This window comes from Etheostoma spectabile, chromosome 2 (genome assembly GCF_008692095.1).
Source record: "Etheostoma spectabile isolate EspeVRDwgs_2016 chromosome 2, UIUC_Espe_1.0, whole genome shotgun sequence".
Lineage (NCBI taxonomy): Eukaryota > Metazoa > Chordata > Actinopteri > Perciformes > Percidae > Etheostoma > Etheostoma spectabile.
Genome location: NC_045734.1, coordinates 23,692,802 through 23,710,218, shown reverse-complemented (window position 1 = coordinate 23,710,218; position 17,417 = coordinate 23,692,802). Strand labels below are relative to the sequence as shown.

At 39.9% G+C, this 17,417-nt stretch overlaps 1 protein-coding gene across 1 annotated transcript in view; it reads right to left on the bottom strand.

The window, feature by feature from the left end:
* Nucleotides 1–11,021: 11,021 nt before the first annotated feature.
* xylt1 (xylosyltransferase I) overlaps nt 11,022–17,417 on the bottom strand; it is an 82,707-nt gene continuing 76,311 nt past the window's right edge. Inside the window, exons 10-11 of the mRNA XM_032542244.1 lie at nt 15,160–15,493; nt 11,022–12,053 (exon numbers count right to left, since the gene is read on the bottom strand). Of these exons, the coding sequence (XP_032398135.1) occupies nt 11,731–12,053; nt 15,160–15,493 (657 nt within the window). The 3' untranslated portion in view covers nt 11,022–11,730. The remainder of the gene's footprint in view (nt 12,054–15,159; nt 15,494–17,417) is intronic.

Genomic DNA, 17,417 nt, shown 5'->3' with positions numbered 1-17,417 from the left:
CACACACACACACACACACACACACACACACACACACACACACACCTTCCCTGTCTCTCTCTGTCTCCCTCCTGACTTATTTCCACTGTACATCTTAATTTGAACACAAAGCTGATCAGCATTTTAAAATCGACCCCGGGCTCTTTGCTCTGAGTGAATCGATGGCTGCGTTAGACTTGGACTGAATTATCCTAATGTGTTAATTCAACAGAAAAAATGTCTGATTTGTTTTAGAGTAAAGGCAGTTAAAAACAACTTCCCCTTGTCTTTTTCCTGTACAGTTGTTTCAGTTTAATAAGAGGCAAATTGTTTTTACACGTGTATTGAATTTAGTTTTTAAAGAATATTTTTGTATTGTTTGGCGTTAACTGGAGTAAGTAAGTAGACACAACTTCCTTTTCTCAGTTTGACTAGTTTGAACATAGTCATGTATCCAATTGGGCATCGGACAGAGGTGGTCTTGAGTAGTAACAGATTTAGGACAAAAACAGATCAAAATCCAACAAGTAGTTCCTGAATAATCCAGGACTACAGTATGTAGTTGAAAGTGATAAGTTACATGAGAACAGATCAGTAGATACTGTGTCAATGTACAAAAAGTCCTTCAACCTAAACAACACAACCGGTCGTATCTGCAGGCAGTTTGTCAGTGCCTCCTTAAGGCCGTTTTATGGTTGTGCGTAAACTCCACGCCGTAGCTACGCCATTGCTATTTCGGCGTCGGGGTTGAACGCGTTTCTTTGCATCGAGGTACATTTCACCGGCAGAACGCTAAGGGGGTGTGTGGTTTCCGGTGGGGCCAATCGCAAAACTCTTTGTTTACTTGTGCACTGATGTGTGCCTCAAGCCGGCATGTGTGTGTATGTGGGGAGTGGGTGATAGAGCAAGACAGAAAGTGAGAGAGTGACAGCAATTCTTTTCGGAGCAAGTTGTGACTCTAGGCCGGCAAACTTGGCTAATAAACTCCAACTGTGAAGTCATTACTTACTTGTCAATGGAGTTTCAGTTTTATATGGAAATATTCCCCAGCATGATGTCATTTTTTTCCCAGCCTGGAAATAACCCAAATGTAACAGTTCGTAAATGTTAAGAACAGCATGATATTACATAATATCCTGCATAATATATCTGTCTGTCAGCACTGTCCAGAGACAGACTTAATCCCGTCGTATGGCATGCACAGAAAATCATGCTACAGCTTGCCATCACTGGTGTGTAAAGTAATAACTGTGCTATGAGACTTATCATCACCAACAATCTATGGGTTGGAAAACATATATATAGGAGATCAATGCGAAAGAAAAATATGGTTCCTTTCCTTCACATTAAAGGTGGTACAAGCTGGTCTCTTTGGGCTACTGTCGAGATATACAGAGACAATGTGTTATCTACACAAGTGTGTGTACGGGTCAAATTTCCAGCCCAGCTGAACTTCCTAGGACACCTGGGGCATACTCTGGTTGAATGATAGGTAAACAGGGGGGATTACACTATCGAATTTGTGTTTTTATGCTGGTTTTCAGACCGTTCCTCATGTAACATTGGCACCAACCTGTCACCCCTCACTGCTGCTCCCACAGCGTCTAGCACCAAGCCCTGCTGCATTTCCTGCTTGCTCGCTCTCTTTGTCGTTGTCAGTGAGCTGTTGTTAAAATATTTAATATTTAGCACCCACTCCAGCTCACAAGCGTATACTACCTTTCTTCTGCCTGGCTGGAAATAAATTGACCCGGCAGTATAAGTTGGCGCTGTGCAGCATAGCGGCGCTTCGAATTGGATTTGACTGTTAAGGATCTTTTTGTAGTGTTTTCTAGTGGATGTGCGTGCTGCACTCCACACAGCAGCGGGGGCATGTTGGCCCCTAGAAAATGATGTCATTATTCTGTCCACTAGAGAAGAGATAGGAGAGATAAGTGTCATTAGCAGCCAGCTGGTGATCAAAGTCTAACCATTTCCATCTCGTTTAAATCTTTTAGTGGCTGGTGATAGTGGTTTCAAATGGTAGTTTCCCCAACCCACAGTTTCCGATCGATTCTCATCTCAGCTTGAGGGTTTCACTGGCCACAGTGTAGATTTTTTAAAAGTCGCAAGGAAACAACATTTTCAATGGTTCTGATGAATGTTGCAAGGAGGAACTGTTCAAAAGAGCATAATAGTCGGGTTGGACCATAACCAACACGCAGGGAGAAAAGCAGTGAAGCTGATCGCATATTCCGTGTAGCTGATGAAAGAATATATAGCCTTGAGCTCTCACAAATTCTTTAAACTGAATAGATTTCATCCTCTCGGATGCATAAATATTGTCACAGGAAAAGGAACCTAAGTTTGGGGGCATTCAGGGCATAATGCTGTGTCACTTTTAAAAGCTTTAGGGTGTTTGTGATTGAGGGAGGTTGTTAGAGATTGTGACGTGACTAGGGTGTGGTCTATGTATAACTTCAGTGCATGTGTCTGACTTTGATGGACTCTTGTTGATTCTAAAGAAGGACCAAAACCTCACCTAAATAAAGTAGAGAAATGCACATGGAGCCCTAGTGTGCAACACTTTTTTTTCTTTAGAGACTGTAATGTGAACATTTTCAGAAAATAAATACGATGGCATTTTTATATAAAAATACAAGAAAATACACACATTGTACATGCTATTAATGTAGTATAATATAGTTACAGGACTTCTTGTAACTGTGTTTTGTTAATGCTGTAACATGAGGGTTGAATATGTGGCGGTTGTGTCCCTCTAAATAAGAAGAAAAAGCTGGATTGAGACAGATAACTTCGTTAAGCAGCACTTTACTGTTCTTCCCATAGACAGTAAAACTAATGGACACAGCCACGCCGTAGACTTTGACGGAGACCAGTGAAGTTTATTAGAAGCACTTTTACGGTGATGGCTGAGGGTAACTGCGCAGCCCCAAACTGAGCTTGATGATGTAGATGTGACGTGAGCAACCTGTCTGAAAGTGGTAAGTCTTCTGGTAGCTGAGCCAAGAGAAATCTGTTTGTGGATGAAAGCTACTTCATGTGAATTCACTTGCCACATACCGAAGTATTTCCCATCCATTAAAACGTCTCCTTGGCTTCTCCCTTGACTGGATAATGCCTCCACGCCCCCCTGATCGCCTGCGAGCTTCTCCTGACAACACGGTTATTTATCGACTGTGCAACAGCAAGTCACGTGGTTATGACACAATCGCCTATTTTACAAAAAATGCCTGCTACGGGGCCACAACGTGAGATACAAGGTAATGGAGCCTTTTATACATTGTCGTGTTTCTTTGGAAATAAACAATGGACAAATATACTCTTTAAATGCCAAAATGAATGGAAGTCCATGGAATGCTAATGGAGGTTGATGGCTCATTAGCATCAAAATGGCTCCATAGGAGGTACGCTTTGCGGAGGCTCGCTTGCCCCCTTGGTTCTTCTCACTTCATCAGCTCCCCAAGAACACTTCCTCGTTTTACTCAATCACATGTAGCTGAACCAACCAATCAGACGCTAGCAGAACTGATGCTGTGTTCCAGGCAACCCATGTTTTCACAACCTTCCATCCATGAAATTGCCCTGGAACGGCAGTCAAACCCATAACTTACTACCCGTGAACTCATACCAGAGTGTTGTACTCCCAGTTAGCTTTTGATGTCTCACACACACATAAAAAACAATGGTGTCCCTTGTTGATGCTGTACAGACGCCGGTGATTAACAGTGAGACATAGACATAAATAGGCAACTTAAAGTACTTACGATAATAATCATCAAAAAATACACATACAACTCTGTACCACTACAGGTTATGTTTTTAAAATATGTCGCAGACTAGAAATCGCTAGTATCAGCTAGCGCTAGCTAACGTCATCGTTAGGTAGCCACTTGCTAATACTAGCTAGAAGGATTTGTTGTGACTTTGCCTGGAACGCCACCAAGTTGTGAGTCTTAACGTCGTAACTTACGGGCTAAAAATAGTGTCTGGAACTCAGCAATAGACTCAGGTAAATCCACTGCTGATGTAAATAATTAAACATGTAAAAATGCAAGTACTGACTGTTTAAACACGTATGTGTAAATATTAAACTGTATAAACATTGTAAATACATTTTTTTGTAGATTAACTCAAACATATGAATATTTAGTCAATCCTACGTCCCCTTCCCCTCTCACAAAAATAATCATCCTCGTTTCACTAAAGAACAAACAAAACAAGTATCTGCTACTAGAGAGAACAAAGCAACAGTCTCACTTCAGAACTTAGAAGAATATAGTCAAAGAACTAGAGCCTTGTTCAAGAGAGGTAGATTCTCAACTGCTGATGTAAATAATTAAACATATAAATATGCAAGCACTAACTGTTTAAACGCAATAGTTAACACAAAATAGCTGACTGTATAACCATTGTAAATACATTTTTATAGGTTAATATACAGTCTAATTAATTAGCAGTACCCTGTCAAATGTTATTACAAAGCATTGCATAAGCAAAAGACAAGTTGTAATATTAAGTCAGATCTGCATGTGTTGGTTAAATGCAGATCTTAAAACATGGAAAAGCATTAAAAAAATCAGCCATCTGCGAGCTGGCAGGCCGACTGGCAGCAGGACAGATGGATCGGATGGACACCTGACTTGGCTGCCAGCTTCACGGTCAGACGGCCACAAGTTTTACTTATAAAGTCTTCATTGTTTCCGAATGCAAAGTGGCTTTTCGAAGTCTGGACAACAAGCAAAGCACAATGTCTGTGCTAGAGTTAGAATCATTTTATTAAATACAAACGTCTCTGTTTTCTGAAGAACACTTATAATGTGAGGTATTTCCCGAACTTTGCCCATCCCTAAGATATTTTTTGCCCATGCTGGACTAATTCATGCCGTCTCTTTTCATTTTTGATATTATTTAGTTATGTGAATGTATTATTTGTTTCTGTATTCATTGTTTGTTTATTTCATATTGATGTAGTTATATATATACGTATGCACCAAACCAAACCAAATTCCTAGTAAGTGTTTCTTACCTGGCAATACAGCTTTTTTAATTCTAATTCTGATCCTGATGAAGTTCTGATGAACAATCAGCTCGATTTCATTTGGCACACTAAACAACAACATTAAAGATACGTTCTCCACATAAAACAATTTCAGTTTCAGATATTGTCTTGTTTGAATGACCTTCATCTAGTTTTTCACAGAAGCATTTGTTTGAACATTGAAAATACAATTTTTTATGTCATAAATCTTTGATATTTTGCATTCAGTATACCATGAGGATACTGGCTTGGTTTGAAGATAAGTGCCTGCAGAAACGTTTTGCCAACTGTAATGTAAGGCAAGGCAAGGCAGGGCAGCTTTATTTGTATAGCACATTTCAGCAACAAGGCATTTCAAAGTGCTTAACATGAAACATTAAAGAGCAGTTAAAAACGATTAAGAAATTAAAAACAGATAAAACACGAGAATACAAGTTACAGTCCAGTGTAGGAAATTAAACGCTAAAGAGCAGTCAAAAACAGCTGAAAAATATAAAAGCATTTAAGACATATATAATTTTATATGATTCATATAATTTTAACAACGCAACTTCATTATAGGAAATCAACAACTATTTAAAAAAAGGCAACATCAAAAAGAAAGGCCTTCAGCCTTGATTTAATAGAACAGAGAGTAGCGGTACTCAATGAACCATGTTGTTGTGGAAACCCAAACTTTGTTGACCAGTATGGTAGACATTGTACACAGGCAGAACCGTATTTCTTTACCATCTCCTCCACCACGGGCCCCGCAGGATCACGTGACTTTGTACTCTGGTTATCCATAACCAAGAGTGAATTACTTCTCTTTACACTACAATATGGTCTTCACCATAAGGCTTATTTTCATCATGGCAAACTTTGCAAAATCCTGAACATATCTAAATGTTTCTCGTAGAATTTACCATAAAATCGATGTCACATGTAAAACATCTTGATGCTCAGTATCTCAGAACTGCAGGCTACATGGGAAGAGGATGAGGGATGAAAACTGTAAATCAATAGTCAAGTATCTTACAAATAGGGTCATTACATTGGATATAAGTAAACATAAGTGGAGAGAAGAGGAGGGATGTATTATATCATGTACAATATTGTAAATCACATTTATAATCCTTCATATATATATATATATACAGTATGATGGAGAGAAGTAGAAAAATGAGGGAAGGAAAGAAAATCAGAGGTAACAGAAGACTCTTTTAGTAAAGAGGAGAGAGGAGACAGCATCACATAAAACCAGGTTCTCCTCCCAAGAAGACTGCGACGCCTGGACCAATGATAATAGCTTCTGATTGATCTGGATTTAACGGTTAGAAAGTTTAAAGGTTTAGCCAGTTTTTAATGTCTGAAAGGCAGGATTAGTTTTCTTAATTGCGTTGTGTTGTTGAAATCAAGTCGTTAATCAAGTCAGCTCATTTAAACCTAAACCACAATGTTTCCCTAACCTTAACAAAGCACTTACTCTAACCTATGGACCATGATCTTTCCAGTGTCATTTTAGAGGGCACGGACAAACATATTTTGGAAGACATTTTGCAGAAGAAAGGCAGCACACCAGCGTTTATCTGAAGTCCAGAGCAGAATGCAGTTTGAACTGGTTTGCATGACGCTTAATGTCGATCTACATGACAGAATTTAGGAATTGTCATGTCAAATTGAGACGTCCACATTTTCAGTTTTTACTCATTTTACTAATTTGGAGAGAATCATATTTTTCTTTTTTATGTAGAAATAATTTCTTTTACATTCACAACAAATCAAATTTGAACATTGAAATGCATTAAGGTAATAGTGCAGTAAGTAAAACCATACATCTTACACATTATTATCACTTGACAATGGTGTGATACAGGCGTAAAATGAATAGGTTATCAGAAAGTAATTTTCATTGTAAATGTATTCAGTGGTGACAAAACTCTCGAGTGCAGATGGCCGCAGAAGAGAGATGCATATTATCACTGTTATTACAATCTCTCTCCGATTCAGGGGTGCTAATTAATCAGGCAGTATTTGTCATTGAGCTAGAGTTAAAAGCTGAAAATGATCATCAGGGTGTTTATCTGCCATTAATCCGAGTCATTTCCTCTCAGTATCAGCAGGATAGCTTTTAGTGTTTCACAATGCAGTCAAACAAACAAAAAATAATAATACCGCTCCTCCTGCCGCAGGTGAACAAGGCCACACATTTTTCTTTTACATCTGCCTTAAGGCACACAATGGATTTTTGCTTTTGTCACTTAGTGACTCACTTACTTGCTTACTGGAACACAACACACACACACACACACACACACACACCCACCACACACACACACACACACAGACACACACACCAGACACACAAACAGACACAACACACACACACACACACAACACACACACGGCAATGCAAGTCAGGACTAATTAGCCCGCCCGTCCCAAGTCTTGTGGGACAGTAATTAGATCTGTTGCCACAGTAGTGTTCTTTGTCAAGAGCTGTCAAACATGTGCTGTGATAGAGCATCTGGGACCACACACAACCACACACACCACACACACACACACACACACACACCCACACACACACACACCCACACACACACCACACACACACACACACACAACACAACACACAACCACACAAAGAGCTAACAACACATATTCTTCCCAATATTCCTTTCTCTATTGACAGGTTTCTGCTATTGTTCTCAGAAGCTGAGGACCACAATGAAAATAAGCGCTGGACTTTATTGTGTTTCATCCTCGATTGTATTTGATGTCTTTTCATGTGTAAGGCATTCTTAATACCATTAAAATAAATTAAATCAAAAATCAAAAGCTGTAATGAAAAGAAGTGTAACTGCTCTTCATAGTTGAATTTATGGGTAATTAGAATGACTTTGGTTGCCCCGTTTATAGGAAGTCATCATTCATTTGAAATTCCCTGTGGCCGCATATTAGGGAGCTGTGCTATGAAGTGGGCGTCGGGTGAGACAATTGTTAAAGCTAATTCGGTGGAAAACATATGGGAGCAACTAGCTGTACCCACAGTTAACAATTCAACTAACTCCGTTTGACTGAGGAAAATACTTCAGGCATGAAGTGATAGGTAAAGCACAAAATGATTTCCAACTGTGAGGCGTATAGAGATTGGACTTCAGGGCACATCAGTATTGAGTTCATAGTATTGAAAGTGAAAAACATCTTCCTTTTAGCTGCTAAATGTTCATTATGTTCACCAGCTAGTTGCTTAGTCTGTCTGTTATCTGCTGCTGAGCAGGGAGTGTACACTGAGTTAATTAGGTTTTTTTGTTTTTTGAAAACAGCTGCCTGCTACAACTGGAAACACTGAGAGCTGTAGAACTGAACCCAAACAGTAAAGTTGTGGGCTGTAAAAACCAAAACAATGAGCTGAAAGAAGCTAAAATGGGGAACAGCAGAGTTGGATGATAAATCTCTGTGGTGATTGTCCCTATTAGCACTACCACTAACAACCCCTTAGGCATTACACATTATTTGATCCATTGTTAATATTGACATTGTAATTGGTGCAGCTTTAATGTAAGTAAAATTATATTTTGCTTAGACTGGCTTGTTTGTAAGCATACAAGGAGTTGAAACAAATTAAAATGATAAAATAAGATTCAAGTTTAATGATCTGTGTGAGTAAATACTAAATATATTGTCTTAAATGCATTATATTTCCCAGTTAAATGGACTTGGACTATATTTTCAAAGAAACTTGTATTCAATAAGCAATGGGAGGGCAATAGTGGAAAGATGCTTCAGCAGCCTTAATGTTTGAGCTGTTTTTCCATAGACTTTTATTTTCAAAAAGCAGTCAGAGAAAAGTAAGACAAGCCAGTCAAGTACAACAAAACAAATCCCTCCAAGGGAAGAAAAAAAAGAAAGAAAAGCTGATGAAAACAGAAGGCCTAATGATATATACAACAGCAGACATCTTTTTTGGTGTTGCAGTACCAGTGAATCACTCAACAAACTCATGGTATTCTTCACATAAGGTAAAAATGAAAAAAAATGAAGGTTTTTCTTTTGATGGACAGAGAAGGTTCTAAAAGTCAGCTAAGGCACACAGAGCCTCCCCGGAACAAAATAACGGGGGAAACGTCAGTTCAGAGAAGTTTGTGCAACAGTTGCTCAACGATACATTCCAGCAAGAACAACAACAATCTGGCATGTGATTTTCTCTGAGAGGCAAAGAGGACACAGATGTCCAAAAACACTGAAAGAGGTTATGTACTTAGATCAATAAACACCATCAATTCACTCTTTGTGCCCAGTTATTGACACTTCAAAAAAAAAAATCTTAATAATTCAATGTCATTTTACCACATCTGTATTTACACGTACAATACCTTTGAAACAATATTTCAATACAAAATACCTATGTACATCTTCGTCATTTGTTAATCATTTTGTTGCAAAATAGGACTTCCACATTGATTTACATTTACTTAATTCACCTTTCTCCAAAACCGTCATTGAGCTTACATAATATTATGTATTGTGTGAAGTAGTTGTTCTGAGCATGGTGGCACGGTAAGTTAAAAGGTGGCAGCAGAAGCCGGCCAGCGGAAAAAAATAAAACTGTCCTCTACAAACCAACGACAGTTTAGATGGACAGTGTAGATTTGAGAAGGAAGGAGTGATAGCAACTGACACATCCGACATAGAGGCAAGGTGAACTTGACATTAATCAACAATAATGTCTCTTAATATGCCGGTGCAGAAAAACTCACTTGGCTCGTGTGGTGGCTGAACAATGTTGACAATCACAGATTGAGCTCCTAATTTACTTCAGATGAAATTTATTTCAAAGTAAAACACATATCTTTGCGTACCTCTTGTCGTGGATGTGCTGTGGTACAGAACTACCCTCAGTGTGATTAACTTGTCTCAAATGTCCAGGGATTGTCTTGATGGTAGAAAAGGTACTTAGATAGAGTTGATCTTAGAAATTATCCATTTTGCAATCAAGACACAATATAATATTCACTTGAAATTGTACAATATTGTCACAGCATGAAGATCACTACCACTTACTATCATTCTGAAACTGACAGGAACCATCGAACACCAAGAAAAAGCACAGTTTCTCCTTTTGATCCAGACGGTGTCCAATGTGTTCGGTTGTGAAAAGCGTTTTTGTTCACCTTCGCTGTTTGGTGAGGTTGTTAGCGATGGCGGAACTCTGACCTCGCAGGTCAAGGTGGCTTTCTCTTGTGATGTACTTGGCAAACAGCCATGTGGGAAACCAAGACAAGAAGATCTATTCAGACAGGACAACACTGACTAACACACAGGTGCGGCCCATAAAAAAGGTACAGTAAAAGTTTGGGGTGTTGGCCTTTGTAAATAAAGGCGGTTTTCTATACAAAAAAATATTTATCATGCTGCCAAGGCAGCGTCGCAGTTATTTAGTCACTGACTAAAAATATCAGTATTAATATAAACTTATAAATAAATAGCGACTCATGGACTCCCCCCCCCCCCCCCCCCCCCCCCCCCCCCCCCCCCCCCCCCACACCCTCATTCACACAACCTTTGAGATGTCTTGTATAATCATGTACTACATAAAGTGTCACTGAAATGAAGAAAGTAAAAAAGGTGAGGCTGAAAATGAGGAGGAGTATTTTAAGGTTAGTTTGAGATAACTGGGTTTCAAGTTTGAGGCAGGTTGGTGAGAAAACCAAGACGCCCTGTGCCTTTTACTGTAAAAAAAACATCTAGGTTTATTAAAAACAAACCTACACTATGTGAAGTCTTTAAATACTATTGTACAACACACACAAACGAAGCATTTCTGACTTTAGAACACTAAAATGTCTACATTGAATTTCTATTATAATCCAAATAGTTTTAATTATTCTGAGAAGGCCTCTGTATTTGCATTTCTCTATTTCCATATTTACGAAACGAGACTGCAGCAGATGGTTACAACAGTTCCACATCCTGATCAGGCACTGAACTAGAAGAAATTGGGCTGCTGTTACGAATATATTCTACTGATTTACAAACTGAGCCACTGAATTATCTGAAACTCAAAAGGTTTCTAAGTAATTAGCTTTAATAACGCTAAAATATTTGTTTTCCATAAACAGTAAATTTGCTTTTAATAGTGCTGCATTTAAGTTGTATCAAAACAATCTTTTTCGGCTGTTTGGGTGTATCTGAACACTCTCGTCTCGTCTAATTTTGTTAATGTGGACTTGCGTTTAAGAAGGAGCATTTAATTCCGTATCAGGCTTCCTCCTCGTGTATGTCTTATAGCTCAGGCCTTTTCGCAGCAGAACCTTGTCTGCTACCAATGTCGCACGACCGCTGTGCCCCGTGCAGGGCTTTAAAAGCTGACTTCATAATTCATTCAGCAGCAAAGTAAATGCTCGAAAATTGCAACGTTTGATCACAGTAAAACTCAGCCATGAGAAGAAAAATAAATACACTGAGAAACTGAAATAGCAAAGCCAGCATAATCCCCTGAAAGGAGAAACCCCGTGGGAGGATCTGAAAATCATTTTGCCCGTTTTCTGTCCAGACACCCTCACACACCTCCCAAGGAAATCCACTTTTTCTTTTGTTTTCCTCTTCTCCCGAGACAGAGGAATCACACTTTTACTTTCTCTACCTGCAGCAAACCCCTTAAATAAATAAAAATCAACAGTGGATCTCCTGTACCGTGGCCTCCTGTCCAGCTGGAGGCCTCGCTGCTACCTGATGCGCCCGTCTGCGCGTGGCATTCCCAGTTGGGATTTGGGGTCTGGGCTCAGGGAGCTCCAAGGGTTCTTAGGGCAGGCCTGCATCACAGGGCAGGCTGTGGGGCCCACGGCGCAGATGTCGGCAGCCTCCCACAACTCGCCCACCAGGCTGTCTAACCAACGCTCGAGCTCCGGGCCTGTCAGGGCCGCGTTCCTCTTGGCCTGCTCCACGTAACCCAGGCTGACAGGGATGTTGAGCACCGGGTTGAGGCCATGGAAACTCTGCTCCATGTAGCTGTTCTTCGCTGGCCCGTTGTGAAGCTTCAGAGTATCCTCTGGAGACATTTGGGAAGGAAGAAAGAGAGAACACAGAAGGAGATAGATGATGTGTAAAAAGTGGATAATAAGTGGTCAAGGGAGGGAATTGTATGGAAAGGAAGGGGAGAGAAGGAAAAAAAGGGAGACATGAATGGTAAAATATCAAAGCAGAGCACGTGATTTGCTTTATTATTTTTTGAAAAGCTTAGACTGGTTGCTAATTAGCTTGTATTGATTTGTACAACTGGACACCTTAAATCCCATTCTTTGATGTGGTATGTCAAGCCACTGCAATGCTGACTTTAAAGAAACGGTCAGACGCGCCCTCATTCTTTCTTCCCGTGACGGTCAAACCCGGCAGGAAAACAGAAAACATAGACACAACTTCCACTTAAAACACTCCACCCTGAGCTCCACTGGAGCTGTAAATTCCTCACTGGTACTCTAACTGGGGTGCGCGCCATCCTTTTTAAGCATGTCTGAGCACACATCAGTGCTTTTCATGCACTGGTGACAAAAGAAAAAAAGCAGTCAGACATAAGGCGCTCCACCAGAAAAGGTGATCCAAACCGTTCCAGCTAGCTTTGTGGTAGCAGATAGTGTTGCAATATGAAGTTGTGTATCGGTGTAGAGATCTGTCTGTGTGTGTGCGCATGAGTCTGCTGCTGCCAATGCGGGTGGAAGGCCTTGTCATAATGTTTTACTGGCACTGCATGTACAGTGGGAGTGAAACCTGGTGCCAGACATGGCAGTAAATTAAAGGCGGGTGGATGGAACAGCTAAGACTAAAGCACACATTACAGCCCACAGTAAGCCAGGCATTCACAAGATTATTACATGCTGACTATAAACTCCACTTAAAAAGTAGATGCCTCCATCTAATAATCTAATAAATATGTATACTTAAATTATAATATATATGTTTATGATTTAACCCTACTTAATGTCAGCCATTTCTTACGGTGTTAGTTAAAGAGTGTGGTCTAGACCTACCCCATCTGTAAAGTGTCTTGAGATAACTTGTTATGATTTGATACTAAAAATAATTGAATTGAAATTGAACTAAGGCCCAATCCCTAATCCAAATGTAAACCAAGGGTAGTTAGTTTTATAAGTTTCACCTACAGCACCTTTAAGGAGGGATTTTGGGCTGGAGGCTAAATTGTGTTACTTCATGGTAAGAGTGTTTCTATTTTTTAGTCCATACTGTACCATTTGAATGAATGAATCACAAACAAATCATCAATGAATCCAGAAGAACAGGCAACTGAACCAATCTGATGCTACTAATCTTACAACTGAGCTACAACACTACGGAAATAAATGTGTTACAGTGACATTTCTCCACACATCAATACATCAATTGGAAGCCAGAGCATAATTAACCCAAACAGCTGAAAACCTAGAGATGAGTATTTAACTTTCACTGTTGCACAACAGACTCTGAACAGCCCGCTGAGACTCAGGTCGAAGACAAAGCTGTAACTTTATTTGTTGTTTGTCTCCATCATTAAAAAGGCTCAGCGAGATTATTAAAAGGAGAAAGACACGATTATGCCGAAGCCTTCGTCTCAACTCTCATGTGATTTCAGAGCAAACTGGTTGCTTACAGGCCGCAACAATGCAGTCTTGCCCCTTATCCATGCTGGCTGATTGATTTAATTGTGTCATTGTTTTTGGAGGGCTAAGTGCGCTGTTGTTTAACACTTTGTTTAGTGTGTATGAGCAGCTCACTGGGTTATTAACGGTGACTTGATGACAAACTACCAGGCTCTGCAGAGACCCAGGGGCTTGATTTGAAAGGGCATCAATGCAAATACAAGGTTCTGTTTGGGCAGACATGTTAGAGCACCTAACCTAGCTATCGTTACTTCACAGAGAATGCTAAAACACTCTGTGACACAATGTTGGTCTGTCAAGCATAACCACTATGTGTATTCAGGCTCTGTAATTTCATTTTCTAACATCCTGTATTTGAACTACTGATCTGCAGTAAAGATGCATAGGTAAAATGAGATCGTCCATCATGGATTTCTAAGTACAAGTACAAGAACTATGTATTTAACTCCACTCTGCAATAACTTCATTTGTAATGCTTATAGTGCTGAGTTTGTGCTCAGACTGTTGTGGGTTGAACTGTTGAACGATGTATGCATTAGTTCAGTTCAATTCAGTTCAGTTTTATTTATTTAGCTCAATCAGAAAAAAACAATAGTTGACCAAAGTGATTAACTTGCTCAAAAAAACAACAAATCAGATACACTCCATGGTGGAAGAAGTATGTAAGAAACAATATTGCACTGTACAAATATTCCATTCCAAGTAAAGTTCCTACATTCAATTTTGTTGTAAAAAACTAAGAAAAGGAAAAGTACCCATTCTCCATAGAGTTTTGATATTTTATGTTATTTGATTATTATTACTACCTGTGTATTCACTTTCAGCATTTCAATGTAAGGTGGAGTTAATATTACATTAATTTAAACAAAAACCCATCTCATTAAGTTATTATCAATTAGTTACTGAGTCTTTTTTTTCTTCTTAAGGTAATACGTTAATTCCATTGGTTAGATTATTTCCGACTTGCTTCTTTTAGAAATCCACTTTAAAATGTTCTATAAATAAATGGGAGGCTTTGGATGGAAGACAAAATAAAAGGAGCCCATTGCCTTAAATCAAGTAAATAATGAAAATGTTTTAGAAAATTAATGAAACAAGTTGTACAAATACAGGTCAAAGTTTTCCCAGTGCAGTTACTGTTTCTGTGTTTTCACTTTTTGTTCCTGTTGTAAAATACAACTTTTAGATGTTAGGACAAAAATTGCTTGAAGAAGAAGGAGATTTTTGATGTTGGTGTGTGGATGAAATTAAATCTCAACATACTGGAACCAGTAACCATAACTGTAAGACAAATGTAGTGAGAGTGAAAACAATATTAGCCTCTGTCATGACGAGCAGAGTTTGGCATTCAGAGTAACAACTTAAGTACTTTTTTGATGAATGATTATTTGTTAAGGAACAGCACAGCAGTGCGTTGAGTCTGGCAAGGCTATTTGTCCAATCAATAGTCATTTTGTGTTATGATGAAGCTACAACAAATGGCTGTTTGAATCTCTCTCTCACCTTGTCGTATTGGCTGGTGCTTGTTATAGGCCAACGGGGCAATGAGGAAGTGCATCTCAGCTACAGGGCTCCAGTGGTGCAGGATGCGGATGCTCCACACACCGGGCCGCAGAGGCTGGTTGAGTGGCGGCCGGTAGTGTGTAAACTCTGCGCTGGCATCGATCAGAATGTCATAGGTGGCGGCGATGACATTGGTGGGGTCGATCCACACAACTGTGACGGTGACGTTAGGACCCTTGCTCCACTTCTGCATGCCTACTGTCTCGTCCATGGGGCCCATCAGGCCGCCAAAGTTTCTGAACATACGTTCTTTGGCATCCCACTCAGTACCGATCTGAGAGTGCAAAAAGGAGAATAAGGAAATGAGAGGGAAAGCAAACAGGAAGACAAGAGTGAGTGACAGAATGAGGTGATAAGAAAGACAAGGAGAGGATGCTACGTGCATACAGTGAACATAAATAAGTAACATACGCTGTGCATGCATTACCATTTGACCGTACTGTTAAGAACAACCAATATCTGCACTGAATTATCATGGGAAATAATCATCAGCATGTATTTTTCATTAAACACTCCAGTCCAACCCTCCACACAGCCGTTATATGTAAATATGCAGTGGCTGACAAGGCCAATTGTTTCACCCTGTACGTTACAGTCTATTTGTCGCTGGTACTGTATGCCAGAGTATATCTTTGACAAGGAACATGAGAGGCAGGCTGAGGACCATGTCCCTATGGGCAAATATCAAATGCATGTCTGTATACGCTCTGAACACATTTCAGAGAGATAGAATGAACACCATTATTTGTCTTAAACATAAACTACAGTGGAGAAGATTACAACCTGGCCATCAGTAGAAAAAAAAGCCAAACAGAGAAAGACACTGTTTATACAGACATTGGATGCAAACACAGCCTTTTGACGGAAGAAAGGGAGTTTTGGGAGCAAATGTCCATAAAAATTAGGTTTTAGTGCTTCAACAAAGACCCAGAGTGCTGCATTCTCTGTGACCATTTTGAGATAAATAGACTGAATATAAAAATGTAACAGATAATACCAAAGTAAAATATATATCTGGTGAGTTATGAGACATACAGTGCCTCTGGCTGCAGAACATGGAACTAGCTGCCAGCCTGCCGCACACTGGAGGACTGCCAGTGGAACATTAAGCCAATTTAAGATGAGCCTACGTCCTGTAGGCGTACATAATTAACATTGAGCATACACATTTGTTAGTTTGATTAAACTGAGATGTCATGTCTTTTGAACCTATGATTTAACAATACAAGACTTGATTTGAATTGGAATGAAATATAGCTCTGCCCCAAAAAAGTACAGCTAATTGCCTTTAATGCGGTCAAAACTGCAACTGAAGTGGTCTGTGTGTGTTGGATTGCAGAGATTGCAAAACCGTGCGGTATGCAAAATGAGACACATGGAACGATCGAGATTGATGGGGGAAATGAGACACACACACACACACACACACACACATCCACCCACCCGCACCCCCACTCACACATACACCCACACACCCACACACACACACACACACACACACAACCAGAAAGATGGGGTGTTGACTGAAATGGGAGAGGGATAGCGGCTTTAGGAAGCACTCATCCTCACAGCTGATTAACACAACCTCACCCCGCTGGACGATCAATGGCTGACTGGAACTCACTCTCTATTCCATCCTTTGAGAATTGAGATTGTGATGTACAGTATAAATAGACATTACTTGCATAAATGAGACAGTGTGTGCGTGTCTGTCTGTCTTGGCCATCCGTAAAAGACACCTCACTTTCATCTCAATTATTAGACTGACCTCTGCCATTTCTGCCCCTTGGACCTTGGTTCTTTTCTCTTTAAATTACTAATCAACTCTCTTGTCTGGCACCTCTGTAGCTCATCACTTTATTCAAGGCTGACTCACTGGCACAGACTACATCCCCAATTGATTGGCAGCACTTTCGTTCTGAGCCCCAGAAAGAAGTAAAGGGAGTATTAGGAGAGAGCCTGCAAAAGGCGGACTGAAGTTAGAGTTGTCAGAAGCGGACAACCCCCGCAAGACTCAGTTCTGGTTCTGGTCCATAGTGTATTCGGCAACAAACAACAACTACTGTAAAGTGCAACATAAATAATGTACAACTGGTGCGGCAGTCAACTGCCAAGTTCCACTTTTTCAAGCAGTTTCAGGCCAGACAAGTGGCTTTTCACTTTTTGCATGAACACACACATACACACACACACACACA